Consider the following 17,314-nt stretch of genomic DNA (forward strand, 5'->3'; position numbering starts at 1 on the left):
CAGGTCCCCAGCACCTTCTAACACATTCTAAAACCCTCTGCATTCTCCCTTCTGTCTCCATCTTTCGGGCAACCATCTCTCTACACTTCCTATGTCCCTGCTTTGCCTTATTAACTATCTAACTACTCCTATCATCCCACTCCTGCTCTGCTTGTTTCCCTAGTTCCAGCTTAACCCTACTTGCTATCTCTAACCCTATATAATTTATAATAATATAATAATATTTATTCATTTATATAGCGCTATTCTGCAACACTCTTGACCCTGTACTATGTCTCTTGCCTACCACAGTACGGGGGGCCAGTACTCCACATTACACAATATGTACAGTTTATACGCAAATACATTTCTCTGCTACAACACATATACATCCTACGTCTGTTAAGTGAAGCTGAACGACGGGCCCGTTCGGCTCTGCTACATCCTGCATATATATATATATGTATATGTACATTATGCCTTTATATACATTAAATTTACAATATAGCAGTATTCCTTATGTAGGAGCGGGCACTATTCGCCCCTCTTCTACAGAGTGCTATCCGATGTTTTGTCAGATAGCCCTTTGCTCAGTGTTATTATATGGGACAGTGCCGACCAGAACTTTTTTCTCATGCCGATTTGGCACTTGAAAAGAATTGTCACATGCTGTGATTGACAGCGCAAAGCCGATGGCGTGCACCCATTGAAGTCTATAGGTACGTGTGAAACATCGGACTGTGCCAGGATGTCATTCAAGTGCAGTCCAATATATGCTGTCAGACAATAAAAATACCCACATTAAAAACGCTGTTTCAAATCTGCACCAAAAATAAAATAACCAGAGAAGATTGTTTATGTGTAGTTTGGTATGGACTCCTGCAAAAAATGTGTTTATAAAAAGCAGCAGAAAAAAATGTAGCATTCATGTTTAGAGTGAACATGACCTAACAGATGTCATTTAAATAGAAGGCTTACCAAAAATAGTGCACCGGCTCCTATTGACCCACCATGAAGTGATCGTGACAGATCGATAGATGACAGTTTCGGCCTTGCTGAAGACTCCTGTTTTTGTCATCTCAATCTTGTGCATCTCAGGCGTAGTCCCCAGTTACTTGGTAGAAGGGGCTGCAAACTCATGAAATACAGCTCCCAAAACCTGCATTTCGACTGACAAGAGCTGTATCACACATACCCCATCAGTGGCTAGGAATGCGGCTGTAATATGTGAAGAAATATGTTTTAACTCACGTTGTGCTCAGGAAGGAGATCTTGAGCTTTATAGCAGTGCACGGAGACTGACTGCACCCGACTGGAAAACAAATAAACATTCATGAGGATCAAGCTGGAGATAACCCTCATTGTGCTCAATGAAGAAGATAAATATGTCTTCCCATATTAAAGCCGTGCTCCAAGCCGACTGAGGTATGTATGATACAACTCTTGTCAGCTAACACCCAGGTCTCAGGAGCTGTAAATTTTCAGCCAGCACTGACACGTGACTAGAAATGTCCGCAGTTGCCATTTTAGCTGTAGTTCTGACGCGGCATCCTTGCTTGCTCCCACTGTAGCACCCAGTCCTCGTGCGGCGTCCTCGCATACTGCCGCTCTCATGCCTCGGCGGGGGTTCGTGCTCCTCACCTGTCCAATGGGTCCATGCGCCCCATTCCTGCCCTAGGGTCTTCCGCAGTTTCCTGCTTCCAAGCCACACGCAGGCCTCCTGGGAGTGTCTGAAGGGTGCACGCGGCGATGTCCCCTTTCTTAAAGGGCCTGCGTCCTGTTACCTGGAAGTGACTCGAGGTCAGCAATCACCCTGTAAGTATTTAAGGACACTCTTCCCTTGGGGAGGCGCCTGAACAATGTTGCCTATCCTTAGCGCATTTCTAGTTCTCAGCTCCCATATCCGTTACTGTGTCTAGGCCTGCATTCCCATGTCCTAGTACCAGTAACCTGTACCCGCTAACCTGTGTCTCTTCCTAGAGCCTGCTGCAACCACCACCTCCATGCTGCCACATCTGAGTCACCACCTCCATGCTGTCACGTCTGAGCCACCATCTCCGTGCTGCCACGTCCAGGATACCTTGTCCTGTTGCCCTCTCAGTGATTCTTCGTCCATGCTGTTACATCTGAGCTCACCCATACTGGACTTCTAATGCGGGCATCACACGAGACGATCTATTGTGCGATATGTCGTTGAGGTCACGGTTTTCGTGACACACATCCGGCATCGTTCACGACATCATCTCGTGTGACACCTAAGAGCAACTCTTAATCGGTTGTAAATCGTGAGTCGTGTACACGTCGCTCATTTTTAAAAAAATCGTTTAATCTTATGTGCGCAGATTGTTTATCGTCCCTGGCGTAGCACACATCGCTGTGTGTGACACCCCGGGAACGATGAACACAGCTTACCTGCGTCCCGTGGCACCCGACGGCTATGCGGAAGGAGGTGGGCGGGATGTTTACGTCCCGCTCATCTCCGCCCCTCCGCTTCTATTGGTCGGCGGCTGTGTGACATCGCTGTGATGCCGAACGTCCCTCCCCCTTCAGGAAGTGGATGTTCGCCGCCCACAGTGAAGTCGCTCAGCAGGTAAGTACGTGTGACAGGGGTACACGACTTTGTGCGACACGGGCAGCGATTTGCCCGTGACGCACAAACGACGGGGGCGGGTACGGTCTCTCGTGCAATTGCGCGATAGATCGTACCGTGTAAAGCCCTCATAAGACTCTCCTGTCTGTGAGAGTCGATACCACTGGTCCTGGCAGTCGTGCATTTAGGCTTGCTAGGTCTACGCCAGACAGTACCTGTATAAGGGTCAGCCTGAGGTCAGCTCCCTCAGGGAAGTCCAGTGTACGACCCAGTGGGTCTTCTCCTGGATGGAGATCGTAACATTATCTTATTCTCAGAGAACTCATTTAAGCAACAGTAGCATGGAGGACATTATACAGCAATACTGAGCAGTGTAGCTGTGAGTCCAGCACTGGAGGGAGATAAATTACAGAAGCTGCTGCACAGTATGTTTTTCTCCTTGTGTTTTACTCAGTTTCTTTCCTTTTGCCCATCTCCATAGACCCCAACATGTTCTGTAATCTGATCCGACAATGAGCTGATATTCCATGTTTTCATGGGCAGGAAGGATTTGAGCTGTTTTTCAAAGCGAAGGATGAGTTCTGGAGTTCGGGGGAGGAAAAGAAGTAGCTTGAAAAGTGGATGAAGACACATTTCTTTAATTAAATATATTACAAAATTTCATATATTTTCTTGTACTATTGATTTTTCCAAAATTTGTTGAAACAATAGTGACCATTTAAACTTAAGCGGGCTTTACACGCTACGATATTGTTCAAAATTATCGTCGGGGTCACGGTGTTTGTGATGCACATCTAGTGTAATTAACGATATCGCAGTGTGTGACACTTACGGGCGACCTTAAACGATCTCAAAAGCGTTCAAAATCGTTTGCCGCGGAGAGGTCGTCCTGAAACAAAATATCGTTGTCTGCTTATTAGCGATGTTGTTCCTCGTTCCTGCGGCAGCGCACATCGCTATGTGTGACACCGCAGGAGCGACGAACATCTCCTTACCTGCCTTCACTGACAATGCGGAAGGAAGGAGGTGGGCGGGATGTTACGTCCCACTCTTCTCCGCCCCTCCGCTTCTATTGGACGCCTGCCGTGTGACGTCGCTGTGACACCGCCCGAACCGCCGCCTTAGGAAGGAGGCGGTTCGCCGGCCAGAGCAACGTCGCAGGGCTGGTAAGTCCGTGTGACGGGGTAAGAGAGGTTGTGCGCCACAGGCAGCGATTTGCCCGTGCCGCACAACCGACGGGGGTGGGTACGCTCGCTAGCGATCTCGCTAGCGAGATCGCAGCGTGTAAAGCCCGCTTTAAAGAAGAATACTTCACTCCCTTAAAGGGAACCTGTCACCACTTTTTTGGCGTATAAGCTGCGGCCACCACCACCGGGCTCTTTTATACAGCATTCTAACATGCTGTATATAAGAGCCGCTATGAGAGCATAAAAAACACTTTATAATACTTACCTAACGGTCGCGCGGTTGGCCATATGGGCGTCTCCGGTGCCAGTGCCACCTCTTTTGGCCATCTTTGTTCTTCTCTAGCCACGGTGCATGACGTGTCCGATGTCATAGACACTCGCCGGTATTCAGGTCTTGAGCAGGGCAGATCAAAGTATTGTAGTGCGCCTGCGTAGGATCGGTGACGTAGTCGCGTCATGCACACAGGCTTCAGAAAGAGGACGAAGATGGCCGAAAGAGGCGGCGCTAACACCGGAGACGCCCATATGGCCCACCGCACGACCGTTAGGTAAGTATTATAAAGTGTTTTTTATGTTCTCACAGTGGCCTGGGCTCTTATATACAGCATGTTAGAATGCTGTATATAAGAGCCCGGTGGTGGTGGCCGCAGCTTATAGGCCAAAAAGTGGTGACAGGTTCCCTTTAATATACATGTAACTTCTGGAGCAATGTGAAATACATTTTTTTTTCAGTGAGTATATAGCACATTGTGTCTTACCTCCGGTGTGGTTCAACTGGTTCATCACTATCATTAATTCAAGTCTGACAATATTCATGACTCGATAATTATTCTGTGTAAGTCCCTTCCAGTACTCAGGATCCTTATCCGCTTTCATCCATGGAGCCTTAGGAATACTGCTCCAGTTATCACTTCTATATAACTCTATCTGCTGATCATCCAGATATCCAACAATGAAGAATGCAGGCAGCCCGGGTTCTTCATGTGAGACTATCGTGCGGAAATAGTTCACAGAGTGACCACCTGTTGTAGATACACAGAAAGACTTTATAGAGCAGCGTTCAGACACATGAGAAACTCCTACACCAATAATTGTTCTGCTCAACAAAGGCAGTGAGACCTAGCACCTTACAACAGCCGTATTCAGCCTTGTGTAAGCGTGACCGCTGCTGTAACCTGCAACCTTCCCCAACCAAAGTTCAGACATTACAGGTGGCGTGTTCAATCACGGCGTCTCCAAACGTTTATTGGAGAATGACAGGTTAAGAATCCGTTTATACAAGAAAATAATCACTTAAAGAATGAACGATGCGATTGTAACTCACGACCGGCAAACAATGTCACATAGGTGTTTGTACAGGATGAGGATCTTGAGTGACATGCTGGAATAGCGATCGTTACATTGTAACACTGAACATCGTGCACTTCGTTCACACATAATGTGAGTGTGGATCAGTTCAATATTCAATTCACATAAGTGATATTATTTTGGATACATCAATTCTGTCATGATTCATGAATGTCTCTGCCGCTCCTGAGCCGGTGTATGTGTGACGCCCTGGACCCCAGGGGTCACAGGTAACAACATACACACACACCCCCATCCACTGTTAGGACACACCCGTCCCCCGAAAGGGGAGACCTGATGCCTCCCTCAGGGCATGTAGGGCTCACCAGGTGGGTGGAGTCAGGCGGAAAGACACACCCACCGAGGAGACTACTGTCCTGAGGCAGGAAGTTCAGCGAGTCAGGTGAGAGAGACAGTGAAAGTGACAGGAGCAGAGCTGTCAGGGACCCGGTTTGGAGCCTGGGATCCCCGCAACGTCAGGCAGGCAGACGGTGGTGGCCGCCTGCAGGAGACCGGTGTACGACCGGAGGAACCGTAGGGACCGGGCAGGGTTGGAGCCCGCCGGCCCTGAACCGGGGAGTCAACCGTTCACCGGAGCATCAGTAACCGGGTACTCAGACCCCGTCCTAGCTCTGAAACTACCGAGTTAGGCAAATTAACTGATTGCGGTCTGGACCTCAAGGGTGGCTCAGTGGTTAGTGTGTCGCCCGGGGACCAGGGGGTACTCAGATCCGGGCCACAGAGTCACTTCTGTGGGTATCACGATGGCGTGACCCGGTCTGTGATCCCAGGCTCCACAGTAAAAGGGGATTTGGTAAGGGAGATTGTCCGTGACGCCACCCACGGTTGTGGTGAGGTTGTGACACCACCGCTGCTCTGGACGGGGATCCCGGGAGCGATGACAGGGAGCAGCGTAGTTGTTATGTCCCCTCCGTGGGTAGGGGGGTTGGTTGTCCCGGGGCCCGGTGATGGGGTAAGCAGGGGGCAGGGCGCAGTGCTGCAGTGCTGCGAGGGCACGGGTGTACTCACAAGAAAGTCACACGGAGTCACTGGTGAACTAAGAATTGCCGGTGTCCGCGGCTTCCGGTACGGGGGTGTTGGTGTCCCACACACGGTGCAGCAGCCCTTGTTGTTCCTTCCCTGCAGCCAAGTGCCTTTTTCTCCTCTCTCTTCCTCTTTCTCCTCAGCCGGGAACGGGGAATCTACTCCCCTGTAGTGATCCGGGTACCCAGGTACCGAGGGGCCACCGCCCTGCTCCGGCTACCTGTTCTGGCCCCTTCCTCACTACGGCCTGCCCCGGCCCTTTTGGAGAACGCTTCACTCCCACTGGGAGCTAAACTCCAGACTTCTGTCCTGTCTGCCCTCCACACAGTCTCTGCTCCAGCCCCTCCCCTCTCCTCTGCTTTTCTCTTACACTGGGGCTGTGGCTTGTCTGGCTGCACCGGTGTGAGATCAGACTACCAAGGAGGATTAACTCTTTCTGTGACAACCTGGCTGTGCCAGGGCGTCACATTAGCATTGCAGTCTTGCAACGCTGGGGTCCTGGGTTCTAGTCCCACTCAGGACAACATCTGCAAGGAGTTTGTATGTTCTCCCCGTATTTGCGTGGGTTTCCTCCGGGTTCTCCGGTTTCCTCCCACACTCCAAAGACATACAGATAGGGACTCTAGATTGTGAGCACCAATAGGGACAGTGTTGCCAATGTATGTAAAGTGCTATGGAATTAATAGCACTATATAAATGAATAAATATTATTATCATTATTATTATTCTCACCCAGGTCCCGAGTGAAGGCAACAGCCCACCGATACCGAGTGAGTGCCACCGCTAAAGGCCAAACACCCGACGGGCCAGCTCCTGCGGGCAACCGAGGGCTCCTCCGGTAGCTAAACGCCGGGGAGCGGGCTGCCACTGCCCAGGCAGGGGTAGCCAACACACAGAAGAGGTGCAGGGAAGAAGGGGGGCCACCATCACCCTCACAGGGGACACAAGCAGCCGGCTGCGGAACCCGGGACACACCGCCCCTACCCATGGAGGGGTTAACATCAAGGCTGCGCCACAACACCGCCACCCGGGAGCCCCCACCATCATCAGCAGCGGTGGTGCCAACAATCACCATGACCCGTGGGTGGCGTCACGACTCACCCCGTTAAACCGCCCCTCCACCTCCCCTCTAACAGAGCGACGTGGCCCCCGGGCCGGAGGCGCTCGAGCCACCGACAACCCGAGCCCGGACTCGAGCAGCTCAGCCAGCGGAACAGCCGAGCCCCCAGGGCGGTACACATCGACTCTTCTGGCGTCACGAACAGTGACAATCTTGGCGCGAAAGTTTCCCGCTCGAGTCTTCTCTCCCGAGCAGTAAAGGCACGAAAAGCGAAGCCCCGCCCCCAAAAGAGGAAGTGCGCAGAGAAAACTAAGGGGGGACGGGAAGAAAATGTCGGCGTTCCCGGACGGGAGCGGAGGAGCGCTGGCCGCAGGAGCGGCGGTGCTTAACGACGGCATGTAACTAGCGCTGCAGAGTGCAGGGACGCCAGGACTCTGCCGGAACACGTTCCTGGATCCAGCAGCAAGATGTGCCAGGAGCTCCAGGCCAAAGTCCACTCCATGATGGCGGAGTGGACGTCGGAGAAGAAGGGCAACCGTGCGGGCATCTGGAGTGGAGGGGGTTTCAGAGGAGCGGGTAAGCGACCCATGCCCCTATGTCCCCGAGGGAACGGCCGCTGCGTCTGAGGGGCTCGGCCTGCTGCCATCCACTACGCCACCTCCCTTACTGCCCATGCCCGCGGCCACCGCCCCGACCGACCCGTTACCACTGTCACCCGTAGCGGAGCTCGCAGCGTCTGTGGGAGAGGGCCCAGACCTGCGGCCCCCGGGCCTTACCTTTACCACTGCCCTGGCACCCGTCCTGGCTCCCATCCTGGCCGCGACGGAGATGACAACGGCCCCGGCAGTCCGCCTGGCCGCAACGGAGGAGATCCTCGACCCGACGCCAGCACCGCAAGTCACGCTGACCGCTTCCAGACACCCGGCCTTGGCTGAGGCACCGTGGGGATGTAGCTGCCAAGCGGCAGAGCAGGCCACATCACAGCGGGGCCCCTCACTACTGAAGGTGCCGGTCGTAGCCGGCACGGAGGGACTCCGGCTGGGCCCGTCCCCCCACACCGGCTGACCAGGAGCGGCAGCCACGGCAGCTGTGCCCTAAGACTGCTGCTTAAAGAAGAAGGATGCTGATGTGGTAGCGGTTCCCGGCTACCTTGCTGTCAGTCCCCGTTGGGACCCTGTTGATGTTCCCGTTGGCCCTCACGATTCAAGAGTCCGGTCAGAGGAGCAGCCGTACCCGCACCGCCGGCAGCTGAAAATGGAGTCCTGTGGGATAGTGTCACCCCTGAGTTAGGGTGGCATTGGGGGCTCGTGCTGTCCGGTGGTGGGCCGTGGGAAAGCTGCAGGAGGAAGTTGTCCCGAGTCGAGTGTTGTGGATAGCCCCTGGGACCCAACTGACAGTCCCCGCTGGGACCCTACAGCAAGTCCCCGATGGGACCCTACAGTTGTGTTTGTGGTAGCCCGTTGGCTACAAAGAAAGCGCCGTCCCCATTGGGACCTGCTTTGTCCCTTTATCACCTTGCCCCTCCCTGTTGCATGAGGGACTTCTCATGGACAAGGCCATGGACTTGCTGGCCACCCCAAAAACTATTGGGATTGTAAATACTGTCCCTACCTGTCCCATTCTTCTCCATGCCCTTCCCGTTCCGTTAGCCTCCGGAGAGGCAGATTGGAGGAAAGACCCACAGCAGAGTAGGCTGGAGTCTGGTCACCACCGGGACCGGTGACCATCCTCCGGGGAGCCCTTGAACAACAGCCGGGTGCGCCGCACCGTACCCGTTCCCACCTGGGTGACCTAGCCCCGTTCTTGTTTCCGGACTGGGGAAAAGGGGTGCTGCCCGTTTCTTAGGGGCAGCATCAAGACTAGGTTGTTTGGGTGGGAACGGCAGAAGGACATGGACCTGTTCCCGTTTACCGTTATTAAAAATGTTTTACTGTTATGCAACGTTCAAGTAACATGCCTCCTGTTATGGGAAGATCTACAGAAACCGTGGGTTGTAAAAATGTTATTATACTTGTAAATGTTTTCATATTTTATTACCGTTACAAAAAAAAGCCGATAAATAAACCGGAGTTGGTCGGGCAGCCCGCGGACGGTCTGCATTTAACTAAGGGGGAATGTGACGCCCTGGACCCCAGGGGTCACAGGTAACAACATACACACGCACCTCCATCCCCTGTTAGGACACACTCGTCCCCCGAAAGGGGAGACCTGATGCCTCCCTCAGGGCATGTAGGGCACACCAGGTTGGCGGAGTCAGGCAGAAAGACACGCCCACCGAGGAGACTACTGTCCTGACGCAGGAAGTTCAGCGAGTCAGTTGAGAGAGTCAGTTGAGCGAGCCAGTTGAGAGAGACAGTGAAAGTGACAGGAGCAGAGCTGTCAGTGACCCGGGTTGGAGCCTGGGATCCCCGCAACGTCAGGCAGGCAGATGGTGGTGGCCGCCTGCAGGAGTACCGGTGTACGACCGGCGGAACCGTAGGGACCGGGCAGGGTTGGAGCCCGCCGGCCCTGAATCGAGGAGTCAACCATTCACCGGAGCACCAGTAACCGGGTACTCAGACCCCGTCATAGCTCTGAAACTACCGAGTTAGGAAAATTAACTGATTGCGGTCTGGACCTCAAGGGTTCATTCTCACCCAGGTCCCGAGTGAAGGCAACAGCCCACCGATACCGAGTGAGTGCCACCGCCAAAGGCCAAACACCCGACGGGCCAGCGCCTGCAGGCAACCGAGGGCTCCTCCGGTAGCTAAACGCCAGGGAGAGGGCAGCCACTGCCCAGGCAGGGGTAGCCAATACACAGAAGAGGTGCAGGGAAGAAGGGGGGCCACCATCACCCTCACAGGGGACACAGGCAGCTGGCTGTGGAACCCGACCATCACCGAACTTTGGTTTACCAGTGACTCTGAGTGTGAATTGACTGTGAGTACACCAGTGCCATCCGGGCACAACACCGCACCGCCGTACCCTGAATCGCGCCAATCCTCACACCGCCAGTCCCCTCAGTGGGCCCCGGGACACACCGCCCCTACCCACGGAGGGGTTAACATCAAGGCTGCGCCACAACACCGCCACCCGGGAGCCACCACCATCACCAGCAGCGGTGGTGCCAACGATCACCACGACCCGTGGGTGGCGTCACGAAACACCCCGTTCAACCGCCCCTCCGCCTCCCCTCTAACAGAGCGATGTGGCCCCCGGGCCGGAGGCGCTCGAGCCACCGACAACCCGAGCCCGGACTCGAGTGGCTCGACCAGCAGAACAGCCGAGCCCCTAGGGCGGTACACATGTGTCCTGCCGCTAGCGTTTAGGTTTCTTGGGAGGGGCCTGTTTGTTCTGGCCTAGTTCTGGGGGGTCACGCCTCCATATCTTGGTGCTGCTGCCTTTGGGACGCCGCCAGTGATATTTCCGGCTCTGCTGTGTATTTAGTTGTATTAGGAGGAATTGTACTTCAACAGAAGATTACATGAGTCAATCAAAAATATTACAAAAAAGTTTTTGAGAAAAGATATTCAATACAAATCATAGAGACAGCATATAAAAAATTAAAGTCTAACTCAAAATGATTGAATTTATACTAACAACCTCCTCAAAACATACCAAAGTCAGAGATCAATAGGACCAATTTTGATCAAATAAATAATAATCAATGAAAAATTAATTTTATTACATCCTATAATAAAGCAATTCAAAGTATTAGAAACATTGTTAAAAAATATTGGTATATTTTGGAGAAAGATCCGATTATTAAAAGCTAATTCCAGCTGAACCGCATATTCCATTTTGTGGGGATATTATAACTAAAAACAGCGGTTCTCAACCTGGGGGTTGCGACCCCTAGGGGGGTCGAACGACCAAAACACAGGGGTCGACACCTCTCTCACCTCCCCATCCACCTTCCCCCGTATGCCAGGACTGCTAGCTTTACTCCCGGCATAGCTTTGGGATCCCCGCAGGAAAATGAATCGATCGCGCATCGGATCTAGGGAGATACCAACTTCCGACGTCCCCCCTTCTTGTTTGGTGCAGCCAGGACAGATCCGGAATCTGTGGCACGTATCTGGCAACGGAATCCAGGGACGCAGGACGAACGCGGCTGCCGGCATCGGTAATCGGCTTGAAGGGCTGCGGGAGAGCACGCCATAAAGGAGCCGTTCGGTACCCAGCACTGATCCGCCGCCATCACTGTGTTACAGTGTGCCCCCGGACAGACACCTCCCCCATCCCCTCCGGAGTAACAAGTAAGACTCCCAGACATTGGGAATCTACCAGTTATTTTTGTGGCTCAATAACTGGTCATTTAAAGCAGAATGTCCTGTTTTATACTTTTATGCACTGACTATGGGCTAGGGGGGAACTAGATGAATCTGGAGGGAGGCTTTCTATGAGAAATGTGCCCAAGAGCTGAGGGATGGAGCTTGCTGACCCAGCTATAGGAAACCTAAAAGAAGTGACAAATGGAGAATTATCCCTGTAATAAGGAAGGATGTCTAATTAAGGGCAGGGCCGTCTTACCCATTGGGCACGGTAGGCGGCTGCCCGGGGGCCCCTGAGTCCTAGGGGCCACTCTGCCCGTAGGTGGGTTAAACAGGTGTGTAGGGGAGTTAATTATGAAAGGAGCCGGGTGGAGGAGGACCTTCCAGCCTCCTGCACACAGAGGGGTAAAGGACCTTATCACATGACCCGCAGGTCCTGAAAGTGTAAAGAACAAGCCTCCTGCACACAGAGGGGTAAAGGACCTTATCACATGACCCGCAGGTCCTGAAAGTGTAAAGAACAAGCCGACTACAGAGAGGAGGAGGGGGAGGACCAGGATCTGTAAGTGTGTGTGAACCTGTGTGTGTGTGAACCTGTGTGTGTATATGTCAGTGTGTGTTTATATGTCAGTGTGTGTGTGTATAAAGAGACAGTGCTCTGACAGTGCGCTGTTAAGACGGCCCTGATTAAGGGGGGGGACGCTCCACAATCCATAACATCGCATTACGTGTGTCCGGCGCCGGACACACGTAATGCGATGTTATGGATTGTGGCGCTGCCAAGAAGATTATAAAGATGAATTTCTGAGCATTCCTGAGGATGAAGAAGATAAGAAAAGATGTATTAAGATGCTATTCACTGCACCCACAAGGTAATGGCAGCAGCTTCATAGGGTCCAGGGGGGGTGACAGGTGCGCTTTAAGCATGTGAATACGGCCCCCTGGTCATAGTAACAGGTGTGTAATAGAAGACAACACAGGGAATAGTAAATAATAGGAAACTTTAACAAGCTCTTTAGACGTGACTATCTTTTATTTTTTCTTTAGCAAACCGTCTCATGACTATGAATCGTGTAGAAAAGAATATTAAGAAAAGAAAATACACTGAGGATTTCTTGCAGTATGGTTTTACCTCAATAATTACAGCAGGAATTGAGAAACCACAATGTGTTATTTGTTGTGAAGTTCTCTCAGCTGAATCTATGAAGCCGAACAAACTAAGGCTATGTGCGCACTTACCGGATTTTGCCGCTGATTTTTTGCGGATTTGCTGCATGTTTCGCTGCAGAAAATGTTCATAACATCTCTGCAGTGAATCACCAGTAAAACCTATGGGCAAAAAAAATCCTGTGCGCACTATGTGGAATTTGACAGCTGCATGTTTTGCTGTGGGATTCCCGCAGCAAAAACAATTGCATGTCAATTCTTTTCCGCACGTCGCTGCGGGATTTCACTACATTGACTCCAATGTAATCGTGAAATCCCGCAGGGAATAACGCAGGAAGCAAATTCTGTGCGGTTCACTGCGTTTTCCTGCGTTATTCCCTGCGGTATTTTGCGGTTTACCTCCGGTAATGTACATCGCCTGTCTGCGGTTTTGCAGGGAAGTGATGTCATTACAGGAAGAGGAAGCCGTGCAGAGAGTAAACACACACACATCACAGACACACACAGACATAGATCACAGACATATAGAATACACATAGAAAGCAAACGGACATATAGAAAACAAAGCACGTGGGCTCCGCTGCATATTTACCGTCCAGCCGAGGTAAGCACACAGCGGCGGCCCGGTATTCTCAGGCTGGGGAGGGAGAGGGGCAGGGGTAATGTCCCCCGCCTCACTCCCCCTCCCGCAGCCGACAATATCAGCCGCAGCTGCCCCAGGACTGTCGCATGCATTATGCGGCAGCACCGGCGTGTCCCCGGCTCTTCCTGCCGCCGTGTAGCAGTGGCAGGCAGGGTAATACAAGGGGTTAATGGTGGTGGATCACCGCCATTAACTCCAGGCTTGATCATGGCAGCGTCTATGTGACAGCTGACATGATCAACCCGTAAGTAAAGTGAATAAAACACACACACAGAAAAATCCTTTATTTTAAATAAAACAAACAAGCCTCATTCACCATTTTATTAACCCCCCCGAAACAAAGATCCGGCGTAATCCACAGGGTCCTGCGCTGCTTACATCCAGCCGCGACTGTCACAGACACAGCGCTGAATGAATGCAGCAGACAGCAGAGGTAATTACCGGTCATTTCCCACGGCCGGTAATGTGAACTCACTGCCGACTGTGGGAAATGTAGCGATCTGTCCTCTATCTATCTATCCCTCTATCTATCCCTCTATCTGTCTGTCTATCTATTCTTCTGTCTATCTATCTACTATCTCAGAATTAAATTACTTTTTTTTTTTTCAATGTGCTTTATTGCATTGAATGCAATAAAGCACATCCCAACCCGCACGCAGCAAAACCGCGGCAATACCGCGAACAATACCGCGGTGAAACTGCAGCAAACCGCGGCAAACCGCATGCGGTTTTCGGGTGCGGTTTGCCGCGTTTTTTTTACCGCGGGTGCGGTAATCTTTGAGAGCATGTGGAATTTTCTCAAGAAAATTCCATTCCCCAGTGCGCACATAGCCTAAAACGGCATTTTGATAGCAAGCATCCACTCTTTGCTAGCAAGGATATCAGCTATTTTAGAAGCAACGCTGATGGACTCAAGAAATCTAGATTTGACACTGGTGGCCAGTACCATAAACACAATGTAGCAGCTGTTGAAGCGTCATATTTGGTGGCACTCAGAATTGCCAGAGCTATGAAACCTCACACCATTGGTGAGGATTTACTGTTGCCAGCTGCAAAAGACATAGTTCGAGTGATAATTGGAAATGAATATGTTCAGAAATTGAATGCAATTTCCTTATCTAATGACACTGTCCGCAGAAGAATAGAGGACATGTCTGCTGATATTCTTGATCAGGTGATCCAGGAAATTAAATCTGCACCACTACCAATATTCAGTATCCAGCTTGACGAATCTACAGACGTGGCAAACTGTGCACAGTTGTTGGTTTACGCAAGGTATGTTAATGATGGCGACTTTAAAGATGAGTTTCTTTTTTGCAAACCGCTTGAAACAACAACAACTGCACATGATGTTTTTGATGCAGTTGGTTCTTTTCTAAAAGCGCATTACATCTCCTGGGAAAAGGTTTGCGGTGTATGCACAGATGGCGCTCCTGCTATGCTAGGATGTCACTCAGGATTTCAGCGTTTGGTACAAAATGAATCGCCAAAAGCAATCGGAACACACTGTATGATACATCGCCAAATATTAGCGACTAAGACACTGCCGCAAGATTTACAAGAAGTAATGAAAAGCGGCATAACGTGTCAATCTTGTTAAGTCGAGCGCCTTAAACAGTCGGCTGTTTTACCAACTGTGCAACGATCTAGATGCGCCAAACAATGCTCTGTTATTTCACACTGAAGTCAGATGGTTGTCAAGAGGAAAAGTTTTAAATCGTGTCTTTGAGCTTCGTGAGGAACTGAAAACGTTTTTTAATCAGAAAGCACGACCGCAGTTCGAAGCACTGTTTAGCGATATAACTGAGCTGCAGAAAATAGCTTACTTGGTGGACATCTTTGTCATCTTAAATGACTTAAATTTATCACTGCAAGGACCAAATGCAACGTGCCTCGATTTGTCTGAAAAAATGAGATCATTCCAAATGACACTTCAGCTTTGGAAAGATAAATTGGATAAAAATAAAATTTACATGTTTCCTACATTATCTGCCTTCTTTGAGGAACATGACATTGAGCCAGACAACAAAATTATGATGATAACTTCTGTGAAAGAACATTTGCACATGCTTTCAGAGGAAATTTCATCATACTTTCCTAATCTACCTGACACCCCATTTGCACTTGCCAGAAGTCCATTCACAGTGAAAGTTGAAGATGTTCCGGAGACAGCGCAAGAAGAGTTCATCGACCTAATTAACAATGATGCAGCGAGAACAGATTTCTCTACAATGCCACTGACAAAATTCTGGATTAAGAGTTTACAGTTATATCCTATTCTGTCTGAGAGTGTGCTGCGCCTTCTTCTTCCTTTTCCAACAACATATCTTTGCGAAACAGGGTTTTCAAGATTGCTGGTAATCAAGTCTAAATACCGAAGTAGACTTGTTGTGGAAAATGATCTTCGCTGTGCCCTTGCAAAGACTGCCCCAAGAATTTCTGAATTGGTAAGCAAGAAGCAACCACAACGATCTCACTGAATTTGGCAGCATACTGTAGCAAAATATTGCACTGTTGTTTACTGTTATATTTAAACCCATGCTATGCCATGGTGAAATGTTATTTAAAATTGTTGTTATATTTAAACCCATGCTATGCCATGGTGAAATGTTATTTATTGGAATTCGTAATAAATATTTCTCAACATATAATTGTTTTTGTGATTTTTTTAAATTATGTTTGATTTGTAGCAATGAGAATACATAATGCATATCAGATATTTACATTCCGAATCATAACTAGCAAAATTACAGTTTTAAAGTAGCCACCAAAATTATTTTTTGGGTTGGGGGTCACCGCAACATGAGGAACCTTATTGCGGGGTCACGGCATTAGAAAGGTTGAGAACCACTGACTAAAAACATTATTGCTGGGCGCAGCAAGTTAAAAAAAAAGAGTAATGTCGGTAATGAAAAGTTCAGTCCAAAAGAAACAAAGATATTGAATAAGATGATTCCAGGTGTTTTCAGATGTGGGAGAAAAAAATGCTGCTGTTTTCACATTACTAACCATAATACTAAACAAATACAAATCTAATAACACAGGTGAGATTTAAAATATAAATCAAAAACTTAACTCTCATTTTGTCATTTATGCAAATAACAGTATTTGTGGTCTCCAATACATTGGCCGCACCACACAAACCTTACCATCAAGCTCTGCTGGAATTGCCCATAGAGTAGTTTCCTACATTATACCAGTTTGGCTGCACCCATTGGATTTCACAATTGTGCATTTTGCAATTATGCCTCTATCACAACCTCAGCAGGTGAGAACAATTTCATCATTTGGTTTTAATAGTTTTTGTTTACTACACTCAGACAGCAAAACTTTCCCTTCTTTTTCCCTAAGGGAAGTCCATGTATTAGTATACATATAAGTGTCTGTATATGTGTCGCCCAGGGATAAGGGGTACTCAGATCCGGGCCAAGGGGTCACTTTTGTAGGTGCACGGTGGCGTGACCCAGTCTGTGATACCAGGCTCCACAGTAAAAAGGGGATTATGTACAGGGGAATTGTCCGTGACGCCACCCGTGGGTTGCGGTGATGAGATGGTGGCACCGCCGCTGCCTCTAGGGACCGTTCCCGGGACTGGTGGTGTGGGGCAGCAAGGTGGAATCCCCTCCACGGGTAGGGGAGGTGTAGTCCCAGAGCCCAATTGGGAGTTGTGGTGGTGGTAGGGATTGCAGGGAATAGTGCACTCACAGTTCGGTTATCATGGTGCTGGATGAAGCTGGATTGATGTGGAGAGTCAGGAACGCAGATGGAAGTCTTTTGTAAACCAAATTGCTGGTAACTGATGCCCACGGATGCTGTGAGGACGGGTCCCACACCCGTGTGTGTAATTCAGGTGTTGTTCTCCTGCCTGAGGTCTGTGTCTGCTTCGTTCACAGGTCCGGAATGGGTTCCGACAGTTGGCACCAGGGGGCCACTACCCTCTACCGGTCCACTTCGGGTCCCCACAAGCGGCTGGCCTATTCCAGAGGCCCTTACTGCCACTCTCCCTAGCTCCCACCAGAGCTGCTTCCAGACTTGTCTCCTACT

At 50.2% G+C, this 17,314-nt stretch overlaps 2 protein-coding genes across 3 annotated transcripts in view; both read right to left on the reverse strand.

Moving 5' to 3' along the window:
- The window catches only part of LOC142250862 (BOLA class I histocompatibility antigen, alpha chain BL3-7-like), a 343,542-nt gene that overhangs the window by 38,696 nt on the left and 287,532 nt on the right, over window positions 1–17,314 (reverse strand). The gene's annotated exons all lie outside the window — the stretch shown is intronic.
- Window positions 1–17,314, reverse strand: part of LOC142250869 (major histocompatibility complex class I-related protein 1-like) — a 60,805-nt gene that overhangs the window by 16,226 nt on the left and 27,265 nt on the right. Inside the window, exon 2 of the mRNA XM_075323150.1 lies at window positions 4,515–4,778. Coding sequence (XP_075179265.1) covers window positions 4,515–4,778 — 264 coding nt within the window. The remainder of the gene's footprint in view (window positions 1–4,514; window positions 4,779–17,314) is intronic.

This window comes from Anomaloglossus baeobatrachus, chromosome 9 (assembly GCF_048569485.1).
Source record: "Anomaloglossus baeobatrachus isolate aAnoBae1 chromosome 9, aAnoBae1.hap1, whole genome shotgun sequence".
Lineage (NCBI taxonomy): Eukaryota > Metazoa > Chordata > Amphibia > Anura > Aromobatidae > Anomaloglossus > Anomaloglossus baeobatrachus.